The 24682-nt window shown below is 56.1% G+C and overlaps 7 protein-coding genes across 7 annotated transcripts; 4 read left to right on the forward strand and 3 right to left on the reverse strand.

Annotated features, from left to right (window-relative positions):
- Window positions 1-2041: 2041 nt before the first annotated feature.
- Window positions 2042-4311, forward strand: CGGC5_v004745 (uncharacterized protein; the record flags this gene model as incomplete). The annotated part of the gene is made up of 2 exons (XM_032028431.1): window positions 2042-2630; window positions 2753-4311. The coding sequence occupies 2 exons, from the start codon at window positions 2042-2044 to the stop codon at window positions 4309-4311; spliced, it is 2148 nt and encodes a 715-aa protein (XP_031875291.1).
- Window positions 4312-4827: 516 nt separating this feature from the next.
- Window positions 4828-8546, forward strand: CGGC5_v004746 (uncharacterized protein; the record flags this gene model as incomplete). The annotated part of the gene is made up of 3 exons (XM_066151334.1): window positions 4828-5026; window positions 5096-8257; window positions 8311-8546. The coding sequence occupies 3 exons, from the start codon at window positions 4828-4830 to the stop codon at window positions 8544-8546; spliced, it is 3597 nt and encodes a 1198-aa protein (XP_066009365.1).
- Window positions 8547-11471: 2925 nt separating this feature from the next.
- On the forward strand, window positions 11472-12263 carry CGGC5_v004747 (uncharacterized protein; the record flags this gene model as incomplete). The annotated part of the gene is made up of 4 exons (XM_066151335.1): window positions 11472-11504; window positions 11547-11586; window positions 11662-11877; window positions 11929-12263. 4 exons carry the CDS (start codon window positions 11472-11474, stop codon window positions 12261-12263), a joined length of 624 nt encoding a protein of 207 aa, XP_066009366.1.
- Window positions 12264-12384: 121 nt separating this feature from the next.
- On the reverse strand, window positions 12385-15718 carry CGGC5_v004748 (Transposon Tf2-6 polyprotein; the record flags this gene model as incomplete). Its single annotated transcript, XM_066151336.1, has 3 exons — window positions 12385-12555; window positions 12878-15630; window positions 15700-15718. The coding sequence occupies 3 exons, from the start codon at window positions 15716-15718 to the stop codon at window positions 12385-12387; spliced, it is 2943 nt and encodes a 980-aa protein (XP_066009300.1).
- A 56-nt stretch (window positions 15719-15774) lies between these two features.
- On the reverse strand, window positions 15775-16506 carry CGGC5_v004749 (uncharacterized protein; the record flags this gene model as incomplete). The annotated part of the gene is made up of 2 exons (XM_066151337.1): window positions 15775-16342; window positions 16403-16506. 2 exons carry the CDS (start codon window positions 16504-16506, stop codon window positions 15775-15777), a joined length of 672 nt encoding a protein of 223 aa, XP_066009301.1.
- A 20-nt stretch (window positions 16507-16526) lies between these two features.
- Window positions 16527-18198, reverse strand: CGGC5_v004750 (Retrotransposon-derived protein PEG10; the record flags this gene model as incomplete). The annotated part of the gene is made up of 2 exons (XM_066151338.1): window positions 16527-16595; window positions 16666-18198. The coding sequence occupies 2 exons, from the start codon at window positions 18196-18198 to the stop codon at window positions 16527-16529; spliced, it is 1602 nt and encodes a 533-aa protein (XP_066009299.1).
- A 1556-nt stretch (window positions 18199-19754) lies between these two features.
- On the forward strand, window positions 19755-24447 carry CGGC5_v004751 (Bloom syndrome protein-like protein; the record flags this gene model as incomplete). Its single annotated transcript, XM_066151339.1, has 2 exons — window positions 19755-23780; window positions 24130-24447. The coding sequence occupies 2 exons, from the start codon at window positions 19755-19757 to the stop codon at window positions 24445-24447; spliced, it is 4344 nt and encodes a 1447-aa protein (XP_066009298.1).
- Between the last annotated feature and the right edge of the window lie 235 nt (window positions 24448-24682).

The following is a 24682-nucleotide window of genomic DNA, read 5'->3' on the forward strand; positions in this document are numbered from 1 at the left end:
AACGCATGCCCGTGAGGGCATAGAAAGCTCGACGCCCCTGGGGGCATGAAGCAACGTATGCCCGCGGGGGTATGGGGGCTTCAAGTGTCAAAAGCCCGATGCCTCATGCCTGGGGACATTGTCCAACTCACGCCCTCGCGGCCAAAGAACAACTTACGCGTTTGGGGGCTTCGCAGGCCTCAACCAAACCCCGCCGTACAGCTTTCATCTAGAAGCCGCATTAACGTTCGCGCATCTACTTACCTTGTCTTACCTTAGGAACGTTATGTTCAAGCCTAGCTAGCTGGTCCACGTAAGGGTTTCCGTCGAGCTTCGTGGTGATGCACATCACGTCGATTGTTCGAGAGCCGCAGGCCTCTCTCTCCCTTCGCGGGGAGTATTCAGATTGAGGGAGAAAGATGGATAATGTAGTAAAGCGTCCGCAGGTGGCTATTGAGCAGCACGCATGTATCCGTAGCGCCGTTACTTTCCTCTGTATTTCATCTAGAGATGGCGAGATGAAGATGGGATGAAGAAGGAAAGAGAAAACCAGGAGCGCGTCCCCCCGGGGAGGAAGCAGAGTTATCCACGCGTTTAATGAAAGGGTGTTTGGCTATGAGTCAGCAAGCGCCTTACCGGAAGCGGACTAGTGCATAACGTCGCGTCGGAAGGAAGCAAGATAAACACGTCAAGCCCTGTATGGAGAGGAAAGACAAGCCGCTCCTATGATCAAGTCCATTATTCTAGACAGGTGAGACAAGTATAGAGCAATGGCCGGGCTATATGTGCGTGGAGAGGCCTGGTCGGTCAGCCTAGGGAAGTGAGAGGAGTAATAGCCAGCAGAAAGGCATGAGAAAGACGGGGAGACGCGTCCACGAAGTAGCATAGTCGGGTGATGTAAAAATAGAAGGAGGGGGGGGTGTAGACCCTGAGGGAGGTCTGGGGACAGCCCTTGGACGGGAGCGGACAGCTCTTAGAGTCTGGAACAACTGCGACCCCGTGCCGGAGGCCGCCCCACAGTAGTTGATTATGTCAGAGCCTGTTGAGCATCAACTGGGCGAGTCGCCCCTCGAAACCCAGGGTTAAAAGATGCAAATAGCGAATAGTTCCACGCGTCATGCTGTAGCTAGTAAAAAAGTAGATCGAATAGCTTATATAGATAATATAGAGGTGATTTAGAGTTGAAACGGGCAAAATCGCTCATTGCAGCACTGAGACGCTTTTTTTTCTGCATTTTATCACAAGATGTATTTGGATATGCACTAAAAGTGTGTGCCACACAAAACCGCCATCCAGTCCCAATAAGTATACACATCCAACAGATATGTTGTATTAGTATCATGATGAATCTTTATATCGTCATAAACAGATGACCAGCTGGGCTACACATACCCTTATGTGTAGTGATAGTCAGCCCAGGTTAAGCTAGAAGAGCGTGTATTGCTCCTCATAACAGACCTCACGCTGGACATCTCCCTACTAGAACAGTCGTCCGCCTAGGATAGAGTATATACAGTATAGCCAGACAGGGCTCCAACTCACCATCCCACGCTCGTCTCATGCTAGAGGCACGCTGAAACCCTACTACAAGCTCGCAGGACCTGAGACGCAGCCTGTAGAGGGCGTTAATCCTCAGCATAGAGCGTACGAGACAACACGGCTATCCGTTCAAGGGCGATGAACAGCGGGTACAAGCATCCACGGCATTCACAGTTGTAAGTGCATATTAATTCCCTGAGCCGTTGTGGCTGGCTTGTCGCCGTGCCGCTGGCCGCTGGCCGCTGGCTGCTGGCCGCGCCGCGCCGCCACGGCTGGCCCGCCCTCGCCTGGCAGCCTAAAGCAGCAGTCTCAGCCAATCACATCCAGTCATGCTGAATACGTACCCCTTTTTTGAGTACCATGTTCCCTTTTACGCACACCCACATATCTCATCTCACCAACAGCACTCCCGCACCCTCTTAACCACTCAACCACCCAGTCCTAAACCACCACCCTGGAAACAAAGGGGGAAAAAACAGGAAAACCCGATAGTTTCCTCCATCAGAAAGTGCACATCACCGCAATGACCAGAGTGCCCGCCAACCAGCGGAAGAGGAAGCGTGACGAGAGCGACGATAAGAAAGCGGCTACGGCAGCGCCGTCAGGGTCCAGGAGGCGGGTGCGGGCCAGACGAGAAGACGAGGCCAGCGCACCCTTCACAGAGACCTCGTCCGCGCGAGAACGGGCACAACCTTTCCTCCTCGCTGTTGCTAGGATGCCCGTTGACATGCTCAGCACAGCCTGGAGCGTCGGAAAGAATCGGCCGATCAACGCGGCCCACGTCCAGGAGCTGGTACACGCATTCAGGAGCGGCGGGCTGGAAAGGCGGGCGCCGGAGAACCGTATCGTCGTCCTCTGCAGCGCCGAGGAAGTCAGGCGTATGCTACAGGACGGCGGCGACGAGCGCGACGAGGACGACGAGGACGATGAGGACGACGAGGATGACGAGGACGGCCCTCGCGAGCTATGCTTCCTGCGCTGGGCCGAAGTCAATGGGACCAAGGCTGAGGTGATGGCCGGCCAGCACCGCATCCAGGCGCTCCGCGAGTACGTCAAGGAGACGGGCGCGCCGGGTTCCAATCTGTGGTGGGTGTGCGAGCTCTACGATAAAGGTAGGAAGGCGCACCCTCCCCCCTCCCCCCCTCCCCCCTCGCCATTCCCATCCGGTTCACCACACAAAAAGCATAAGGATGATGGTTCACGAGAGGCTAACGGACGACATGGAACACTAAAGACCGCCTGCCGCGCGACCTGAACGTCAAGCTGCGTGTTAACCGGCGGGACCCAAGCCTGCCCGACAACCACGGGCAGATCTGGATGCAGCTCGCGTCCATCGCCTTCACAGGAGGGCGGGAGGACGAGGGCTTGGGCGGGGAGGACGCCGCCCCGCACGTCATTGAGGCACTCCGCCTCGGCGGCGACAAGCACTTCCCAACGCGGAGGCTCATCACGTTATGGAACCACCGGAGGTGGCGGCCCACCACGACGCAGTGGTGCCGCACGAGGTTAGGGCTGGACACCTTCAACATCTCATACTTTGAGTGGATCGCCAGCCTCCGCATCGATGAGTACTGGATCGATGCCTTGGGCGAGGTCCTCGGCGTCCTGGCCGACCTGCCCGCGGACGAGCGGGATAACATCACGCCTGCCGACTGGGAGAGGCTCTCAACCTGCCAAGCCGCCCCCAACGTCACAAGCGTGTTCTACGCGCCTGGGGAGCAGCAGGCGGGGCAAGCGCCGCGCACCGCGCGGGTCGACGGGTTCCTCGCGACGCTGGATGACAGCACCTACCGCCTCGTCCACGACCACATCGCGGAATCGCTTGTGCTCACGTTCCCCGACCTGAGGCGCGTCCTCCATTGCAGGAAGCTAGAGATCCAGACGGCCGTCCGCGTGCTCCATCACGTGATCCGCTGGATCAGCCCAGAGCAGGCCAAGGCCGTCGACGACATCAGGCCTAAGGTGAGGAACAAGCCCCTCCTCCGGGAGCACCTGTCGATGGCGCTAGACGAGCTCGCCTCAAGCAGGGGCTGGGCGCCCGGGGCCTTCCCTGCGATCGCGGCTGTCCAGCTGCAGAGACGCGTCCTGGACTACGTGCGGGACAACCTGGCCGAGTTCCGGGCGCCGGAGCTGCTCCCGCTCCTGGACGACGACGCGCCCGCCGAGGGAGAGGACAGCGACGAGGGCGGCGGCTCATACGGGCAGCGCTTCAACTACGTCGCGTGGGCACGCCTGCTGAAGCTGGTGCGGCAGACGACCGATAGGGAGGGCCATACACTGCGGCCATCGTGGCAGACGGAGCGCGCGACCAGGAGGTGCGAGCGCCAGGCCAAGGCCTCCACCCTCGTGCAGGGGTTCTGCGCCGGCCTGTTCAAGCTCGCCGGCCAGCAGGACGCCGCGGCGATGCGGCTCGCCCAGCAGAAGGCGGAGGAGCTCGTCAACGCCTATCTGTACCTTGCGTTCCCCAACAGCTCCCCAGCGGCGGCGCCGGACCGCCCCGACGACCCTAGCCAGCCGCCGCAGGACGCGCCCGTCATCGCCAGGCAGTCCTCCCGCCAGCGCCAACGCAGCGGCGGCGGCGGCGACGTCGACGACGAAGATGGCGCTCAGCACGTAGCACGACCCAGCCGCCGCAGCAGCATCCCCCCTTCCTCCTCGCCGCCGCCGCCGCATCAACAGCGGCGCCCTCTGCCGTCGCCCCCAGCGCCAGCAACTACCGCCAGCCAGAAACCAGGGCCACGCTGGAAGCTAGGGCCTAGAGCCAGGAAACCGGCCAGCGCCGCGCGGCAGTAGGGGCGTTGGCACGTTCTGGGTTCCCCTGCATACCAGATAATGAATGCGAGAAAGTTAATTCCGCCAATGGAAAATGTCTCAGCAGATGCGTGCGCCCGCCGGGCAAATACAAATCAGGTTTCTCATTTCCCACAGCAAAGTGGGTCTCGCAAATATAGTTTGATAACCCATTCCTAAGCGACCATCAGCTTGCTTTTTCTTCTTGCTATCCCATGCCCTCCCGGGCACGCCAGGAGGGCATACGTACATGCATAGATGCTGCTGTGCATCTGCCTCCTACGCCTATAGTGGGCGAGGTCTATAGAGGGAATAGGGTATGATCAGCAGCAACCTGTCCACCACCTGCTGAATAAGTGGTCAGTAGGTGGTCTCCTCCCAGCGGAGGATGCACAGGTGGTTTCGTATAGCAAATAGAGGGCGTTTTGTAGGAAATCCCTCAGCCAACGTGTAGATTACACACAACTAAGACCGTGGATAGCAAGGCCTACACCACTATCACGCTATAACCATACTAAGATGTCTACAGCTAACGAGGGAGATGTTGCTACTGAGATGCTGCTAGTGGATGGTGAAGCCTTCTCTGACGTTGGTGCTGCCTCCGACCCGGACGGCGACGAGTTCTTCGTCGACGACCAGCAAGAGGACGAAGGCAACGACGGGCGGACCAGCCACAGGTGGGCGGTGGACCACTCCTCAGGGCACCACAGGTTCCGAGGTATATATGTAGAAGGAATTCAACTAGGAGCGAGAAGAAAACGCTGACGCCTCTCACACCTATCCACAGCCAGACGCTTTATCGAAAAGGTCCTCCGAAGCGATTTCGAGCCAGCCGATGCTATCAAGATGCTGCAGGAGAAGCACACGATTGACTTCGGGTCCCGCGCTGGAGGCAGCGCGCCAGCGAAGGCCACGGACGCCTTCTTCCCGCAGTTCTTCCTTGACTTCTTCAGCATCGTCGGCAAGCCACGCAGCCCCATCACGAAAAGCGACGGGCCCGTCTTCGACAACATCGAGTTCTCTCTCGAGTCATACGCAGCGCCCTACAGCGCAAAGCATATCGGCGGCATCCCGTTCGATATCACCGGGCGCACGTTCAGGGTCGCTAAGGCTGGTACCCGAGAGGTCTGGTTCGTCGTCATGCACCCCGTGGCGCACGAGCCGACCTCCAGGGGCGGGGCCCCACGCGAGAGACCAACAGCCTTGGACAAGAGCGGGATGCCGGCCGGGTTAGCCCGCGAGCTGGCCGCATACATCGTGGGCGTCTTCCAGTCGCCGCAACTGCTTGGCGAGGGGGTTGAGGCCTGCTGGCGGTTGGGGACAAAGAGTACCCAGCGCATAAGCTCGGCTAAGTGGCAGGTCTTCCAGCAGCAGTTCATGGACGGTTGGGCCGCCTGGGCTAGCACCCACAATCCCAATTCATTCTGGCGACGCCACGAGCCGGCCTTTCACGCGTATGACTACGGCGCGAATATCGAGATCCAGGTCAGCGATACTATCTACGACCTGCCGCGCGAGAGACATATACCCTATGAGGAGGAGGAGGAGGAGGAGGAGGAGGAGGAGGAGGAGGGGGTGGAGGACGCCGAGCAGGATGCCGAGGAGGAGGGCCTCAGAGATGGAAATTCTCGGCAGGAGGTCGAAGAGCTCTCTCTTAACGAGGGACAAAGTACACATAGCGATACAGTGGAAGGCCGGGAGTACCAGCAGATGCTCAGAGAGAGCAGGGACCTACAGAGCATGATCGTGGAGCTCAACGCCCGCTTTGATCTCAGCAGTATCAGTGCTATATCTTACGCCCTCGCAGTCTGTATCAATAGCGAGTCGGGCGGCTCACAGACGCGCTGCCTCCTCGCCGACCGGAACATGGTGGCGCGAGAGTACCCTGGGAACCGCGACTACACCTTCTACCCGCAGGCCTTCCACCCCACGTATGGAAACTTCTCTTCCAGCCAGCCGCCCGCCTTCCTTAACTCGCTCTACACCGCTCTACAGGGGAATATGAGCGACCGCAATGAGGGCGCAGACGTGCTTTCGTTCGGCTACTTCCAGGGCTACTCCAACATCAAGAGAAGCGTGCGCCATAGCGCCAGCGCCCTCCTCGCGACAAAGGGGTACGCGACAGCAGCGCTAACAGCCCCAACGTCACACACATCCGCCATGTCGTACACAAGAGACAGGCGGGAGAGGCTACTACGTCGTATCCGTGGCGACCTCACGCCTGAGCAGCCCGAAGAGTCTAAGCCGTTTGCGCGAGAGCGCAGGCAGCTGGACATCGCTATCGAGAAGGATGAGGTAGCATACCGGATGGAGCAGGTCGTATCACTCAACATACGACATATGGACAGCGTTGAGCGCACATTCGAGAACGTCATTCGCCCCATTTTCCAACTCATGCGCTTCTTCCTCACAGAGCATGAGTCGTATGTCCATATCTTTCGGTCTATACCAGTCGGAATCTTCCCCCGTATCATGTCGGCCTACTGCCGCCTGTTTGAGCTTGCTATCTGTGAGATGGAACGGCGTTACGTTGCTGGCGGCGAGCGCGGCCTAGACCTCGCACACTCTGAGGCTGTTGCAGTACTTGACCGGCTTGGTGGGTATATCTTCACCGGGCATGAGCGCCACCTGCCGAAGACGGTGCTCCGGCCGCTAGGCACCATCGACAGCCTTCTAGCTGGGGCGTGGCCCTATATCGACCCAGCCGTACTAGACCTCGGTCCAGCCGGGGCAGCGACCTGCTTCATGGACACCAGCCGGTGGCCCCGCTCCGCGAAGACGGGAAGGCTTATACTGCTCCATATTAGCGAGCTACAGCACCACTACGGCGACCGCCTTGCCTCCCACCGGGAGACCGAGATCTGGTTCAGCCAGCTAGGCCGGGACGCATTCAAGAGCCATGCAGCTGTGACAGAATATGTGACGGAACTCCTGCGGGAGATGTGGATCCCCCAGACGAAGCTCTTCATAGCTAACCAACTACGGCGCAGGCTGCAAGAAGGTAGTAGCGACACTAGTAGCATACCTATCACCTTGGAGCAGAAAGAGGCGTGTAAGTCGGCTGTTGAGGCGTGGGAAGCGGCGCCAGACGCCTTCACCCATATCGCGCTACAGCGGCTAACTGACGGTCTCACCTCGGGCGGCTCGCGCATAAAAATAACCTTGTCGAGGACGCGCACCAGGCATGACTTTGCTACTGAGCTTCTCCGCGTTATCTCTACCGAGAAGGGGCGGGCAGCATCCGCGCCAGTCAACGCGACATGGCCGGACCATCTGCAGGCGGCCATGACTAGCGGCAACCAGGCTAGCAACGGACTCAAGCCTGATGAGTGGGTCTCCGTGATAGCTGGCCGACTCCTCGCGGCCGGTGTTGAGTGGGTGCCTGACGCCGTCAAGGGCCGCTTAACGTCAACCACCGTCGTCAGCCTGCGCGGTCGAGAGGTCGCGCACGTAGTAGTAACCGGTCCGCCAGGCTCCCTGAGGCGCGCGGCGCAGGAAGCTCAAATCAAGCACGAGAAAGCTGCGCACGACCGGGCGCTCAGGCAGACGCGCAGAACCATCAGCTTCGGCTGCAGCTTCCCCTTCACCAACGTCCCCAGCCTTATCACGGACGGTTTTCTCAAGGCTAAGGCGATCTTCTCTAACAAGGGCGACCTACGGGTTCTAGACCACTATCAGCTGGCGATAAACTGCCTCTCTAACAACATCGACGACCCCCTCTGTTGCCTGATGCTGATGATCACATTGACCGTTTGCTCCTCATCGGAAACGCCAGAGGTTGCGCCTGGGTCGCGCGAATTCGGGACCGCAGCCAAGAGGAAGGACCCGGCCCAGCTGGCCCTCGTCATGGTCACGAGGATGATGTGGTTCCTCTACCCCGCCTCTTTCCCCTGGAAGAAGGGTTCAAGTGGGACGGCCTATGATGTAGCCGAGATGACGAAGAAGATTGGTACAGTATAACGCAGGGATGGTGTGAGGCTTATGATGCTAATGGCGCTGTAGAGCATAAGGGGTGCAGCAACCGGATGTTGCGTGAGCTGGGTTGGGTCACCTCAAAAAGCAACCGCGACAGCCCCCGAAACACAGACCTGCAGCTGCGGCCTCAAGAGGACCTCCTCCAGACATTCCGAGAGCTACGGTCGGCCATGAAACGGCCAGACGACTTTATCGGCGTGGTCTTCAACAGCCAGGACAGCATCTGGACGGAGCGTTGCGCGAGCATCATCAAGGATCGATAGGGTTATACAAATACAATAAATAGGCGCATAAAGGAAGGGAAGGGAGATGATGGGAATTGAGTAGGAGATGCAGATGCATTGGGTTTTCTTCCAATTTCGGTGGGCGAATCCGATGGGAGCCAGGTGAACGCTTAAGCGCGTTACACCCTAAAGCCTTAAGGATGCATAGCCCCAAGTTAATCACTGGGACAAATTATAAAGAGAGAAGGTCTAGGAGGGGAGGAGGGTCCGCAGTGGTTTTCATAGCCATCACCTATACCTCTAGCCTCGGCTTTCGTCTCATCTCAGGCGTTGGGGTCAGATCGGATTACCAATGCTGGGTAGGCACATGAATACAACCAGGACCACAGCGAAGACCACCTCACCTTCGTCCAGGTGATGCGTTTTCTCCACCAGCCTCTCTTGCTGAGCTATCACGTGGGGGACACGTCGACTGTCGTGTCGAAAGGTTATGTATCTCGCCAACAGGACCATTGTCCTGAGGAAGGAGAGTATAAACGGGGATTGGAGATACGAGAGACCAAGATATAGTATATAATGTGAGGCTAGGCGGTTCCTTGCAGGAGAGGAAATTTCATGAACATGTTCCCAAGTATACGTAAGGTATCGCACTCTGATGGCTTAGAACTGAGAGTATAAACGAAATAAACCCTAAAACAAGGGATTTCTTGCCAACGGAGAGGCCTATGACAAAACGGATTGGATATTTGAGATCAGGGCAAAAAAGAGGCCCACCCGGGACTCGAACCCGGATCTTCTCCTTAGCTAGAGGAGTGCTCGACCGATTAAGCTGATAGGCCCTCGACTGGGGATTCTATCTCTCACCGTTGTTATACTTGGCCTTTTCGACGTACGTCCAGCTCGGCGAGGGGACCCGGCGGGTCACAGAGCAAGCGAGGCGCACCGCGTCTCAATTGTGTAGCGCATGCTTATGGACGACGTTGTCGCATGCTTCCGAAGTGGGTATGGCCGAGATTACGCGGCCGCGGCGGCGGCACCGAGCGGGGTGGTACGACCGGTCGGGGCGGGGCAGCCGGTCGCGGACGACGTCAACCACACTCACCGCACAGCGCAAAAGAGGGAAGGGGGAAAAAAAAAAAAGGAAGGAAAAAAAGGAAACAAAAGGAAAGCTAACGACCCCACCTGGATCTTCTACGACTGTCGGTGTATAACTGTTGGTCTAACTCGTCCTGTCCCACCTATCACCCCCTGCCTAACCCTAACCCTAAACGCCTTCCCTGGTGCCTCTTAGGGTACAGGTCAAGGTTCGGCTTGTTCACTGCAATCTCAGATGAGTCGAGATGAAGGGCACCAGTTGCCATGTTACGACCCGACAGGCATGACACGTTGGAACAGCCCCGCCTGGCATCTCGGCGGCTAACGCAGAACATATGTACGCAGTAACACAGGTGTAACCAGGAACCATCGGGAAAGGAAGAACTATGGTACAGGTCACGTGACTTCGGGAACAGCACGGATACAGGGCAAAGATGGATATGTTGGATATGTCCGCTATCCCAGCTATCCATGGATATGTTGGATAGCACGGATATCCTACATAGCCACCACAAGAGATACTGTGCAGAACTTGTATATAGTATGACCTGAGCCTGGCTCATCGTCAGACTTCCATAGCTCTTCAGCAATCAACTTAGTATTCATCCTCACGGATACTCTCAGCTTACCTTCACTGCGAATTACTTGTTGAGCCTAAGACTGATCACCTTAGCCTCTGACGACCGATCTACTATCAGCCTACGACCTACTACCCAGACCACGACCTCAGTGTACTGTTATAACGTGTCAATCCCCAGCTTCTGTTAGCAGACCCTACTGTCGGATAGCTGACCGTAACAGGCTTATAGCGACTACAACTGCATACTGAAGTAATTCTAGCGCATAACTATTTCTCAAAGTCCTTGACCTAAGGCGAGGAGTTAGTTGACGGGATGGGGTAGTGTTAGGATTAAGAGCCAGCCCGGCCGCCCTTCTGCCACATACGACCATACCTACTGGAGAATTCGGGATCCCGTCCGCTCTCCCATAGACAAGCCAGTGAGGGCTGGAGTAGTAGTCGGGTCGGTGACGACCGGCGAATGCCCGGTGTTGTATGTTTCGCCCTTCTTTGGTGATTCTTGTTTTTTTGCGCCTTCGAGCCGCAGCAGGTGGCAGTGTCTCTGTATCTAAAGATGCGAGGGTCATTTAGCTAGCGGGTTTATCATAGGTTTTTGGCAGGAGGCTAAGCAAAGGAGCAGTAAGTAAGCTGTGTACTTAGCACTCGAATCAGGAGGCGAATCAATAAAGTTAGTTATAAAGCTGAGGAAAAGAACAACAACATAAAGTGTTATTTCCATCATAAGCCGACTAGACATACTACTCAGTTAATTTCATGCCGGAACGCGTCGAGATACGGCCATCCGTGTACAGCCATTGGCCCGATGTTACGGTCAGCTATCCGACAGTAGGGTCTGCTAACAGAAGCTGGGGATTGACACGTTATAACAGTTCACTGAGGTCGTGGTCTGAGTCGTAGGTCGTAGGCTGATAGTAGATCGGTCGTCAGAGGCTAAGGTGATCAGTCTTAGGCTCAACAAGTAATTCGCAGTGAAGGTAAGCTGAGAGTATCCGTGAGGATGAATACTAAGTTGATTGCTGAAGAGCTATGGAAGTCTGACCATGAGCCAGGCTCAGGGTCATACTATATATATAAGTCTTATATGAACAGTTCTGCTTGTTCATGAGCGCTGTGCCCCTTGTCACTATGAGCGCTCATTCTAGAGTGGGATGAGCGCTCATTCTAGTCTCCACTGAGCGCTCATTGTGGGTCCCTTATCTATGCTCATTCCTTATCATCACGTGACCTGTACCATAGTTCTTCCGTTCCTGAGTGAGTCCCTGTTGTTCCCGTGATCCTGCATAGTACAAATGTCCTGTCCTAGCCGCCCGACGCCCGAGTGGGTCGGTTAACTGTTATCCATGCATAACGGGTCGTAACATCAGGTCCCCTCTCCAAAGGTCTTGTCCTCAAGACCCAACATAAGTAGGTCGTTGGTCCCAGGTTGGGGATTCGTCAATCGTGTTTCCTGATTTACTCATGATGCTGACACCATGTCAGGTCGCGTTCAAAAACCAAAGTCTTCTGGTGCCTCGACTCGTCGCCGTTTGTTCCGAATTCTTCGATTTATTAACGAGGGTATTGAAAACGAAATGCCTTGCTCGAATTGTCGCTCGCGTGGTGTGCGCTGTTTGCTTCTTCCGGATTCCGACATCTGCGGGACTTGTCATCGTCTTGGTATTCCTTGCGATGCTTCTGAGGATGCGATCTGTACTCGTGGGTTCTCTTGGCCGTGTCGCATAGTTCCTTACTGATTGTGGTGGGCAGTAAATCGTTTGGTGGCGGAGTCGGATCGTCTGGATCAGGCGGAAGTGGCGGAGGAGGCGAGGTTTCGTGAAAGGGCTGCTGCTTTGCAGCAAAAGGCGGAGGCTTATCAAAAAGCTCAGTCGGAACTGAACGAATCGCTAGCGAAGTTGGAGCGATTGCGGGAAGAGAAGCGAATGGTGTTTAGGAAAGGTAAAGCAGCTGTTGCTGAATCTTCGGAGGACGTGTCGGCTGCTACCTTGGAGGCACAGTCAACGGGAGCTTGGAGTGCTTCGAATGTGGATGCTTTGTTCGACTGGAATCCTGCTACTCCGAATTTTTTGTCGGGAGAGTCCTAGTTATTTTCTGGTGTTCCTAGGCGAATAAATGGTTTTCCTTGTCGTGGTCGATCTGCTTCTGTTGGTGGTTCGGTGAAGCGATGTGGGTGCTTGATTCGCTTATATCCAGCGTTCTTCTGGACTAGTATAACAGGTGCCGGTGTGACTTCTCGTTCTTGGTGTTGTTGCCAGTAGATCGTGAGTTCTTCTGCTGCGTTGGTGATGTTTTTGGCTGGTTCCCATGTGTTGTCTTCGTGTCCGTATCCTTTCCATTTGACGAGGTATCGATACCCTTCTGGCTCTTTGAGGTGGTCTATGATTCGTTCTACTTCGTATTCTGGTTCATTGTCTTCCACGATGATGAGGTCGTTCGTCCGTGATCCTTGTGGAGCTGGTTCGAGTAATGAGACATGGAATACTGGGTGACACTTCATGGTTTCCGGGAGTTCGAGTTCATAATTGACTGGTGAGATTACTCGTGAGATTTTGAAAGGTCCGAGTTTTTTGTAGTCGAGTTTGTCGTTTGGTCGTTTTGTTTTGATGTTTCGCCGTACGAGATAGGCGCTATCTCCCTCTTTCAAGGTTGGTCCCTCAATCCTTCGTTTGTTGCTGAATTTTGTCATTCTTTGTCGTACAAATTCGAGTTCTTTGCGTGTGTTTTCCTGGATATCCTTGATTTGCCGTACTGAGGCGACAGCCTTGATTGCAGTTGGGCCTGCTCGGCGTTCTCCATAGGCGGTAGGTTCAAATCCATAGTTGAGGTAGAAGGGGGATTCCTTGGTACTTTCTCCTACTGCGCTGTTGTAGGCGAACTGGGCTATTGGTAGCAGTACAACCCAATTGTCTTGGTTGTAGTTGACATAGGCGCGGAGGTAGGTTTCGAGGATCTGGTTGATTCGTTCTGTTTGTCCGTCGGTCTGCGGGTGGAATGCAGTGGACATTGATTGTTTGATGCCAAGGTGTGACATGATTGACTTCCAAAAGTTGGAGGTGAAGATCTTGTCTCTGTCTGACACAATTTCCTTGGGTGTTCCATGGTTGGCGATGATGTACTTAAGAAATGTATAGGCACATTCTTCGGCGTTGCTTGCTTCTTTGTACGGGATGAAGTAGGCGTACTTCGTGAGTCGGTCCACAATGACAAGAACGCTGTCAAAGTGTGTTCCCGTAAGGGGTTCTCGAGACTTCGGTAGCTTGACGATGAAGTCGAGGGATATGGATTGCCAGGCGGTTTGCGGCACAGGCAAAGGTTGTAGCATACCATAAGGTTGGTGTCTAGCGGGTTTGCTTTTGAGGCAGACCTCACAATCCTTAATTGCTTTTGCCACACGTTCTCTAGTGACCTTTTCTCCATATTGTTGCCGTAGTCGTTTCCAGGTTTTGGTGATTCCTTGGTGACCGTGTGCGGGGCGAGCATGAAATTCCATGATAGCTTCGTCGTCTAGCTCGCTAGTCAGGCTAGTACTAGATCGTCCAGCCATCATCAAGAGTTTGGTTGCTGGCACGAGGTCTCCGTCGTTGTTTCCTTTGAGAATCACCTGGGTTTCTTCAGGTACCGGGACGTTGTAGTCCGGCCTTCGGCTAAGAGCGTCGGCTCTGCCATTGTCTGATCCTTTGCGGTGGATGATTCGGAAGTTGAATTCTGATAAGAATTCCGACCATCTAATCTGTCTTTTATTCAACACTTTCGAAGTCGTGAAGTGTGAAAGGTTCTTGTGATCTGAATACACAAGTACTTCGTGGGTGGTTCCTGAGAGCTCGGGTCTCCATTCCTTAAAGGCTTCAATGATTGCCATGAGTTCCTTATCGTGGATCTGATAGTTGAGTTCGGGTCCGTGGAGCTTGCGAGAGAAGAAGGCGCACGGATGTAGTCGTCCTTCTGAGTCTCGTTGAGATAGTTGCGCCCCGATCGCATAGTCGGATGCGTCGGGTTCTACTTCGAACTGTTTTGTCGGGTCTGGGATGACCAAGACGGGTTCACTGGCGATGAGGTCCTTGATCTTCTGGAATGCTGTTCGTTGTGGTTCTTCCCATGTAAAGGGCGTGTCTTTGCGGCTGAGGTTTGTGAGGGCCGCGTTGATCTTGCCATAGTCTTTGATGAATTTGCGGTAGAAGTTGACGAAACCTAGGAATCCTTGGACTTCCTTGAGGTTGTTGGGTACCGGCCATTCCTTGATGGCTTTGACTTTGTTTTCTGACATGCAGACTTTGCCAGGGGTGATGGTGAATCCGAGGTATTCCACTTTTTGTGTGTGAAATTCGCTTTTCTCAGGCTCGACCAACAGCTTAGCTTCTTGGAGGGCTTGTAAGACGTGGTGCACGTCTTCTTTGTGTTTTTCAAGTGTTGGTGAGAAGATGAGAATGTCGTCGAGATAGACTACTACACAAATATCGACGTACTTGCGTAGGACTTGGTTGATCATGTTCTGAAAAGTCGCAGGGGCGTTGGTAAGGCCGAAGGGCATGACGAGATATTCGAAATGTCCTTTTCGTGTCCTGAAGGCGGTCTTCCATTCTTCGCCTTGCTTCATTCTGATCAGGTTGTAGGCTCCCTTGAGGTCGAGAGCTGTAAACCAGTTGGCTCCGTGGAGGAGTCGTCTCATTTCGTCGATGAGTGGCAGTGGGTAACGATTTTTAATCGTCATTTCGTTGAGCATGCGGTAGTCGACGCATAATCGTAGTTTTCCGTTCTTTTTGGGTACGAACAGGATTGGGCTTCCTGCTGGTGACGTTGAGGGTCTGATGTATCCCTTCTTGAGGTTTTCTTCAAGGTATTTGTCTAGAGCTTCCATCTCTGTCTGGTTGAGTCCGTAGATTTTGTTGAAGCGTGGTTCCTTCCCTTTTTTGAGGGGTATTTCGTGGTCGAAACTGGTGTGTTCGGGCAGTCCGGTTTCTAATTCGGCTGCAAAGAGTTTCTCGTAAACTCTGTATTCTTCTGGGATAGACAGAAGTGGATCATTCTTTTGTTCGAGATCCGTCGTTGTCAATGGTTGTGACGTGGCTTCTTTTGCCTTGAGGTAGCAGATGTATCGTTTTGCTGTTTCTTGCTGTATCGGCTCGTTTGAGGCCTGGTTTTGACAGGGCTGCTCAGGGACTGAGTCGTCGTGGTCCCAATGGAGTTGGCCTTTGCTCCAGTCTATCCGTGGGTTATTCGTCCGTAGCCAGGGTAATCCTAGCACTATGTCGTACGTCCCTATGTCGGCAATGTCGAATTGGATTCTTTCTTTTCGATCCAGGTAACTCATCTCGAGGGGCGCAGTCTCGTTGTAGATGGTACCTCCTTCGTACTTGAATTCTTCTCCTTCTGCCGTGTGTAACTGATAGGGTCGCTCTTTTCCTCCCCATTGTACTTCTAGCCTGTTGATGGCTCGAGGGGCGATGTAATTAGCTTCAGCTCCGCTGTCGATTAGCGCGAGTGTCGTTTGCTGGTTGATGGTAACTTCGAGTTCGATATTACCCTTATGTCCTTGTGACATCTGGTGGATGAACCTTTTTCTTGTTGCCTGTCGTGGTTCTTCGTCGGTAGGCGAGTCTAGTTTTTTGACTGCTCTGAGTGTCCTGGGTAGGTGATTTGCTTTCCTTCCCGTCGTGCTTTTGTGAGGCTGTTCTCGCGGATCTTGACTTGTGGAGGTCTGGGTCCGTTCTTCATGACTCTCCAGGCGCGTGCCTTTTCTTGGTAGTGAACCTGGCATTCGTCTTGTTGGCATTCGTCCCACTTCATGTCGTTGTCATGTTGACGTCTCATAGGAAACTGAGGGCTGGGTCTGAAGACTGCGAGGTTATCTTCAAACAGTACCATGGTCCATCCGATCATGGCGGATGTCGAGTAAATCTCGCGGATGGGCTCGTCGTTGTGTCTTCTGGGGTAGAATTGGTAGTCGTGCTTTTCTCCCATGTGTTCTTTGCATCTGTCGTGGAAACACTGGGGCCAGAAGAGGGTTTGGTGAAGTCGGTGGTTGCTTCTCAGCGCGGGGTGGTCTTCCGTGTGTAGCTGAGGGGTGTAGTCCCGATCTCGCTGATTTGCCGAGGTGCCGTAAAAGTGGCGATGTTGCTTGTCTTGAAGCATGTCGATTTCCTGGTACTTCAGGAGTTGCTTGATTCTGTTTTCCTGGTCGTCAGGTTCCTCTTCAGAGCTAGAGTCGTCCACACTGGGGGTGAACCCATAGGTAATCTCTGTCTGAGTACGTTGTCGGGCAACGTCGCGAGGTTCGTCCGAGTCATAGGGTGAGCTTTCGCCTTCTCCAAAAGTCCAGTTGCTGGTCATACTGAGAAGTTGTTGTTCCGTCAGAGGATCATGCTGATGTTCTGGTTCTTCCTCTGATTCTTGTTGGCGTAGATGCGTTTGTCGGGCATCTTCCTGCTGGATTAGTTCCATTTCTCTCTGGATTTGTTGTTCTTCGTGGCGGGACTGTTGGTTATTCACATGTGAGGTGATTGGTTCTAGTCGCTGGATTCGTAGCATCTCGTTGAGTTGTTCAACTGGTTTTCTGGCAACTCTGCTGTTGCTGGAATGCATCATTGCCAGGGTTCTGGGGCGAGTATCCGGGGCACTCATGTCGTATCCGGATCGTCCAGGGTTGCTGTCCCTTGGGTAGTGTCCTGACATTTCTTTGTCTTCGAGGTGGATTCGGCAGTCATCGTCGTAGCATCCGGTCCAAGATTGGGATGCATGTGAGGCTTTTGCAATCGTGTTGACTTGTCGAGGTCGTTCGGCTACTGGTTTCCAGGGAAGTTTCTTGGGTTGTCTGCAGTCTTTGGCGATGTGGCCTTGCTTGTTGCAGTTGTAGCACTTGGGGTTCCAAGGCTTCCTGTCGTTGGGTTTAGTCATCATGCTAAGATCCATGGGTCCGCTGTGTTGTCCGTAAGCGGTGCTTTGTCGATTGTTGTTCCAGTTGCTGCGGGGTCTGTTGTCGTTCCGCTGGTTGTTGAACTTGTGCTGGGGTTGCCACTGGTACTTGCGTCCCGTGTTGGGTCCTTGTCGTTTTTCGCCCTTTTCTTTGCGTCGTTCGAATAGCCTGTTGTCGATCTTGATTGCGAGGTCGGCATACTGAAGGAAGTCTTCGGGGCGATCGATCTTGACGATTTCGTCCTTGACTTCGTCTTTAAGTCCCTGATAGAACATGAAGATCTTGGTTTCCTCGGTGAGGTCGAGCTGAATGCTGAGCTGTCTGAACATGGCGGCGTACTCCTTGGTTGACTTAGTCTGTCGCAGTTGTGCGAGATCTCTTTCAGCTTGTCGCTTTTCATCGGGGTCCTGGAAGAGAGATCGTAGGGCATCTTCGAATCCCTGAAAACTGCTGTAGATGTCTCGGGTCTCGGTGGAGCACTCGTCCAGGGTTTCGTACTTGAGGAATTCTTCCTGGATGGGTTCAAACCATTTGAGGGCTCGTCCTCGTAGGTAAGTGGCGGCATGGACGACTTTCTCGGTTTGACTGGTGAAGTCTCCATGGTGGAAGTTTTGGTAGTTCTTGACTTGGATCAGGAATGACTTGAGTTGTCCAGGGGTGCCGTCGTAGGTGATAGGGGCACTGAGCTTGAGTTTCTGTCGTCCTCCAGTGGGGGTAGTGACGATGTTGGCAGCGGCCCGAAGGGTGTTGACTTCGTTCTGTAGTTCCTGTATGAGAGGGTTGCTGCCTTGTCCTCCTAGGCGAGCGATTCCGTTTTCGAGGTCCGTAAGTCTCTGGGGTCCGTTGCCGAGCTCCTGGATCATCTGTTTGAGGCCCTGGAGTTCGTTGGCGGTTTCGTTGTACATGGCCTGGACCTTAGCAATGTCGTCGTCTCCTTTCTTGACTCGGGCTCGAAGCTTGTCGTAGGTTTCCTTTTTGAGGGTGACTTCGTCGTCCGAGTCCACTGCCATCGGAGCTCCCTCGAGTTCCTCAGCCAGGCTCTTGACAGGCTGTTTGGAGGAAGAAGAGCTTCCCGGAGTGGGTGACTTGGCGGAGGCGCGTGAAGACATTCTTGTCTGTACTGTTAGTAGGTGTCAATGGTCAACTTACTGAACAGGAGCAATCAAAGTGTTACGGTCAGCTATCCGACAGTAGGGTCTGCTAACAGAAGCTGGGGATTGACACGTTATAACAGTTCACTGAGGTCGTGGTCTGAGTCGTAGGTCGTAGGCTGATAGTAGATCGGTCGTCAGAGGCTAAGGTGATCAGTCTTAGGCTCAACAAGTAATTCGCAGTGAAGGTAAGCTGAGAGTATCCGTGAGGATGAATACTAAGTTGATTGCTGAAGAGCTATGGAAGTCTGACCATGAGCCAGGCTCAGGGTCATACTATATATATAAGTCTTATATGAACAGTTCTGCTTGTTCATGAGCGCTGTGCCCCTTGTCACTATGAGCGCTCATTCTAGAGTGGGATGAGCGCTCATTCTAGTCTCCACTGAGCGCTCATTGTGGGTCCCTTATCTATGCTCATTCCTTATCATCACGTGACCTGTACCATAGTTCTTCCGTTCCTGAGTGAGTCCCTGTTGTTCCCGTGATCCTGCATAGTACAAATGTCCTGTCCTAGCCGCCCGACGCCCGAGTGGGTCGGTTAACTGTTATCCATGCATAACGGGTCGTAACACCCGACTTGTCCGGAGCCCCGCTTGCCACCCCCTGCCCGACTTGGAAATCTCGACGCGTTCCCTGGGTCCTCTGATTGGCCGGCATTGACTTCAGTGTCTCCACCTTCAATTGAAATCTCGACGCGTTCCGAAAGAGAACCCTGACCCTAACCCTAACCCTGCCATTACGTGGGCGATGGCTTGAAGTCAAAGCCGTTGTGGCCACCACCAGAATTGAAAGTGGGGCCAGGGAGAGGGGGGGTCAAAGCCGGCACGTAGAGGGGGTACAAAGCCGTAGAGATTCCCCAGAGTAAAATAGACAAAAGTAGCATGCAATTGAAGCCACAAACCGGGTCATTACGGGAATCCAGTTTTCAGTGTTTTGTTTCGCCATTTGAGTCCAGAAATAGGGAAATAGGGTAGTAGATATTTTTGTGATGTCGTCCCGATCCCCGCATTAACCAGCCAATCACATAACAGGGCCACCAGCCAGGCCAGAAAGCCCGACCGAGCGATGGAACGTAAGCAGGGAGGAAAGTAGATCAAGGAGAAAGTATATGGAATTAAGGGGCAGGAAGGTGAGTTTATAAAGAGAGGACAGGAGGAATCAGTCAGAAACAGTAGATAGAAGAAAGTAACCAATACATATAGCCAAAGATGGAGCCATTCGTTCACGACACGCAGTATTCCATTTTGATATGCACGTTATGTAAGTATGCAGTCGTAGCCAACGAAGTCACAGCACATTTACGCAATCACCATCGGTCAATCCCCGCCGAGGCCAGGAGCAGGGTCGCCGGATTAGTCGGCGACATTCCCGGCATCATCCGCAGCCAGGCCGATTTACAGTCGTTTCAATACCCAGACCCCACGGTCGAGCCAGTTGCCCATATCGCACCGCCCCGGGCGGACGGTTTGCGTTGCCACGCGTGCCGTTATGTGTGCCGCCGCGTGCGAAACATGCAGGAGCATTGCCGGGCAGAACACAGGTGGGCGAATGATTGGCAGAAGGGGGGCAACGTGCGCAAGAAAGCCACGGCCGTCAGAGATTTACCGTGGACGACAGGCGTGCCATGCCAGCGTTTTTTTTTAACACGGGCCGCGAGCGGATGGTTCGAGGTCGGGCGGGGGTTAGGGGTGGCCGTTCAAAGCGAGCCATCGGGGCCGGGGACGGACGACACAGCGTGGTTCGTCGCGTTGCACGAGAACCAAGAGAAGCGGTTCGAGGCCGACGCGCGCGAGGAGGTTAGTATAGTAGACGAAAAGTTGGAGCCGAACGGGTGGTTGTACCGCGTCGGGTGGACGAGGGATTTGGAAGGGTTGAACAAGACGCAGTTACAGGAGGCCACGCGACCGATCGAGGACGGCGAGGAGACGTTCCGGTTCGTGTGGGCCGTGTTCAACAGCGTCGCGGACAAGGCACGCGCAACAGCAGCACCGCACAAGGTCGGGCATGATGTGTTGTTTGAGGCGGAGCGGAAGGAGATCAGCCAGAAGCCAGTGCGGCCGTTCGACAACCGCATGGAGGACGACACGTGGCAGCGGTACAAGGAGGTTTGGCGTAAGATGGTGAGCATATTGTTCCGCATGGACGAGTGGCCGGAGCGCGAGCGGCCGCCGTACCGGTTCACCATGCGGCAGGGGTCATTGTGGGATGCGTTCACCAGCCGTGTCGAGGCGGACGTCGGCAGCAGGGAGGCCGCGCAGGCGGAGGAGGTCGAGAGGATGTGTTTAGACGCCATTATCGCCATCATCGAGGACCCGTACAAGCAGAGCCAGAAGGAGAGCGCGATGATCGGCGCGTTGGCGGTGTTGGGCATCCGCGAGGACGGCGGTTGGCACCAGGCGACGGAGTACACGACGAATTATTCGGCCGTGATCAAGGTGGCCAAGATGTTCGTCGTATACCAGGCGTGGTTGGAGCGGCAGGACGAGGTGGCGGAGTTGACGGCGACCAAAGGGGCCGAGGCGGCGTACGAGGAGGCCAGCAGCGTGTTCCATTTGGTGCGCGACAAGGTGCGGCGGTTCATGACGCGGATGCCCGGGCGGCCGGACGACGAGCCCCGGGTGATGAATTGGATTTACGATGCGCGGACGTACGGGATGCACATCCGGTTCAACACGGTGGCGCCGGGGATGGTGGATTGGAGCGGCGACCGGATATCGTTCCGACGGGTGCAGGTGCGGGTATGCGAGTTGGCCGAGATGTTCCACGGGTTAGCGCAGGAGGCGCGGTCGTTGTTGGCGCAGTTGGCGGTGGTGGATGGGCATGGGGACAGGGATAATGAGCACGGCGATGAGCATGGCGATGGGTATGGAGGCCGATCAGCGTTGGCAGCAGCGTTGCCCGCCATCAGGTGGGACAGCATGCACGACGACCACAGCCAGGACCGGCCGGGGTATTCGTTTTTACACGACGACCGCAACGAGGCGTGGGTGGGCAAGGGGAAGGGGTGGATCGCACGGCGCATCGCAGAGTCGGAGGCACGGCGGCGGGCGTGGTTAGACCCGACGCGAGGGACGGCAGCAGCAGCAGCAGCAGCAGCAGCAGGAGAGGCGGAGGAGGCCACGTCCAACCACAGCAATAGTCACCACCCGTACCGCGAGAGGACGGAGGAGGCCACGTCCAACCGCAGCAATAGTCACCACCCATATCGCGAGAGGACGGTGCAGGCATACAGACAGGCGTTGGAATCGTTCCGGGAGCGGTTGTGGATGTTGATGCACATGGTGGCAGGGCAGCCGGCGCGGGCGCCCGAGTTAGCAGGCATCAGACACAGCAACACGGCCAACGGCGGGGTCAGGAACGTGTTTGCACACGACAGCATGATTTGTTTCGTCACGTCGTATCATAAGAATTACCGCCAGACGGGGACGGCCAAGGTGATACACCGGTATTTGCCGCGCGAGGTCGGCGAGTTGTTGGTGTGGTATTTATGGTTGGTGTTGCCGTTTTGGCAGCAGGTAGGAGGCATCATCCATCAGACGGACCGGAAGAGCGCATTTTTATGGGCGGACGACGTGGTTGTAAGGGGCAGGGCGGCGGGCGAGGCGAGCCGTGATAACACCAGGGGCGACGAGCGCCGCAATAACACCAAGGACAACGACGCCCGTGACAACACCGAGGACGACGACGCCCGTGACAACACCGAGGACGACGACGCCCGTGACAACACCATCACAGACGACGCCCGTGACAACACCATCACAGACGACGCCCGTGACAACACCATCACAGACGACGCCCGTGACAACACCATCACAGACGAGAGCGCCAACGCCACCCCCGGCCGGGCGCCGTGGACGGACGAACGGTTGTGGACGTCAGACAAGGCAAGGCGGATCATGCAGCAGCACAGCGAGCGGTTGGTCGGCAGCAAGATCAACATCAGCGGGTGGCGGCACATGGCCGTCGCCATCGCCAACCGGTATTTGAACGAGGCGTTCGGGCGGGCAGACGACAAAACCAACGACAACGACGACGACGACGTGGGGGTTGAGGACAGCGCATTGGATTTGCAGGCCGGGCACGGCACGCACGTGGCGGGGATGATATACGGGCGGTTGTACCAGGAGGCACCGTTCGGCACGGCGGCATTGCGGGACAGGTTCCGGGCCGTCAGCCGGCAGTGGCACCGTTTGTTGGGGTTCGGGGCGGAGGACCGGGGCGGCGGGGCACCCAGCAAGCGGCGGCGGACGGCGGCGGACGAGGAGTTCGAGGGGCAGCGGCGGCGGCGGTTCACGCGGTTGCAGTTGGCCAACGCCGCCGGGCAGTTGCGGCAGATGATGGGGGACCCGCAGGCGGCGTTCCGCGGCCAGCAGGAGCGGGTGATCCGGTCGATCATGCGCGGCGACGACCCGATCGTGCAGGTGACGGGCACGGGCGGCGGCAAGAGTTTGTCGTTCATGTTGCCGGCGTATTGCGCGCCAGATGGGGTGACGATAGTCGTGACGCCGTTGGTGGCGTTGCGCACCGACATGGACGCGCGGTGTTCGAGGTCGGGGTTGGCGTCGACGACGTGGCGCGGCGGCGGGCGGGCCAACACGGCGGCAGCAACGGTGGTGTTCGTGACGCCCGAGTCGGCCGTCACGCAGGGATTCCGGGATTTCGTCGGGCGGTTGCAGCGGCGGCAGCAGTTGGACCGGGTGGTGTTGGACGAGTGCCACGTCGTGTTGGACGGGTCGAGGGGGTTCCGGCCGGCGTTGCGGGCGTTGGGGCGGACGGTGCAGGAGTTCGGGGCGCAGTTGGTGTGTTTGACGGCGACGTTGCCGCCGGCGGAGGAGCGGGAGTTTTTCGCCGTGACGGGGATCCGGCCGGAGCGGGTGCGGGTGTTCCGCGAGGCGACGACGCGGAGGAATATCGGGTATGGGGTTGTCGTCGTTGCGTCAGGGTCAGGGGGTCGTGGTCGTGGTCGTGGTCGTGGGGCGGCAAGCCGCAGCCGCCGGGCAAAGTCAGGGTTAGGGTTATGGTCAGGTCGGGAGGGTGAGGACGGCGAGTTGAGCGCCGTAGAGGAGCGCGGTTGCCAGGAGGTCAGGGATTGGTTGCGGCAGCAGCCACGCGGCAAGGCGGTGGTGTACAGCAGCACGATCGAGGGCGTCGAGCGGATGGCCGAGGCGTTGGGGTGCGCGGCGTTCCACAGCAGCATCGGCAGCACGGAGGACAAGGCGTCGAGGTTGGAGGCGTGGAGGAGGGGCGACGGCGCCGATGGGGGCGTCATCGTGGCGACGAACGCGTTGGGGTTAGGCATCGACGTGCCGGACGTGCGGTTGGTGGTCCACGCGGGCATGCCGCGGCGGTTACGGGATTTCGTCCAGGAGAGCGGGCGTGCCGGGCGAGACGGCCAGCCAAGCCGGTCGGTTGTTATATGCAGTAGGGCAGCCGTGGAGGAGGAGGAGAAAGAGAAGGAGGCAGGGGAGGCAGCGAAAGATGGGAGGGCAGCCGGAGGGGGATGGGAGGTGTCGACGAGGATATACATCAGGGGAGAGGTATGCCGGCGGATCGTGTTGGACGAGGTCATGGACGGGCGGACGGACCGTTCAGGATGCGAGGAGGGTGAAGAGGCATGCGACATGTGCCAGCAGAGGGCGTCGGAGGTGATGTGGGCAGATGACGGGGGAGACGTTCAAGCAGCAGTTGGCGCGATGGGCGGGACGGTGCACGTATTGCGGGATACGCCGGAGAGAGAGCGACGGGCACACGTTGGACGATTGCCCAGGCCGCGGGGAACAGGCGTGGGGGTGGACGGCGCAGTACAGGAGGCAGATGGAGGAGGCCATGTTCGACGGACGGAGGATGGAGAATTTCAGCAGTTGTTTCCATTGCGGGTTGCCGCAGGGTTGGTGTCAGCGATGGGAGCCGTTGGGCGAGGACGGCGGGCGGTTCAGGGAGGTCGAGGGCGGTTCATGCCAGTACCAAGGGTTGATGGTTGCGATGTTCGCCGTCGCAACAATCGGTGTAGGGTCGAGGGTGTACGAGGAGACGGTGAGGGCGATGCGTAGGGCGGACGGTTTAGAGGAGTGGGCGTCAAGCGAGAAGGAGGTGTACGAGTGGTTAGGGCAGATGATCCAATGGGGAGGGGTGCAGTCAAGCAAGTTGTGCCGTTTGACGAGTCAGTTGTGGCAGAGGGCAGTGGAGGGCGTAGCAGACGGATGAGAGGGGGCAGGGTAAAGCCGGCGAGTAAGGGTAGTATATAAGAGTATTGTAGTTAGACAGTAAGGGGTAGAGAAGTAGAGCAGGGAAGCAGAATAGCAAACGGAATATCAAACGTTTTCACACAGGATAAGTTCGCATAACAAGTGAGGGCAGAAATAGATAGTAAGTTGAAAAGAAGATAGAGGACAACAGAGGACGATAGGGATCGATGAAGGTCGATGGAGGTCGATGGAGG

The sequence above is a fragment of the Colletotrichum fructicola genome (genome assembly GCF_000319635.2).
Source record: "Colletotrichum fructicola Nara gc5 chromosome Unknown KSG_Nara_v1_contig02, whole genome shotgun sequence".
NCBI lineage: Eukaryota > Fungi > Ascomycota > Sordariomycetes > Glomerellales > Glomerellaceae > Colletotrichum > Colletotrichum fructicola.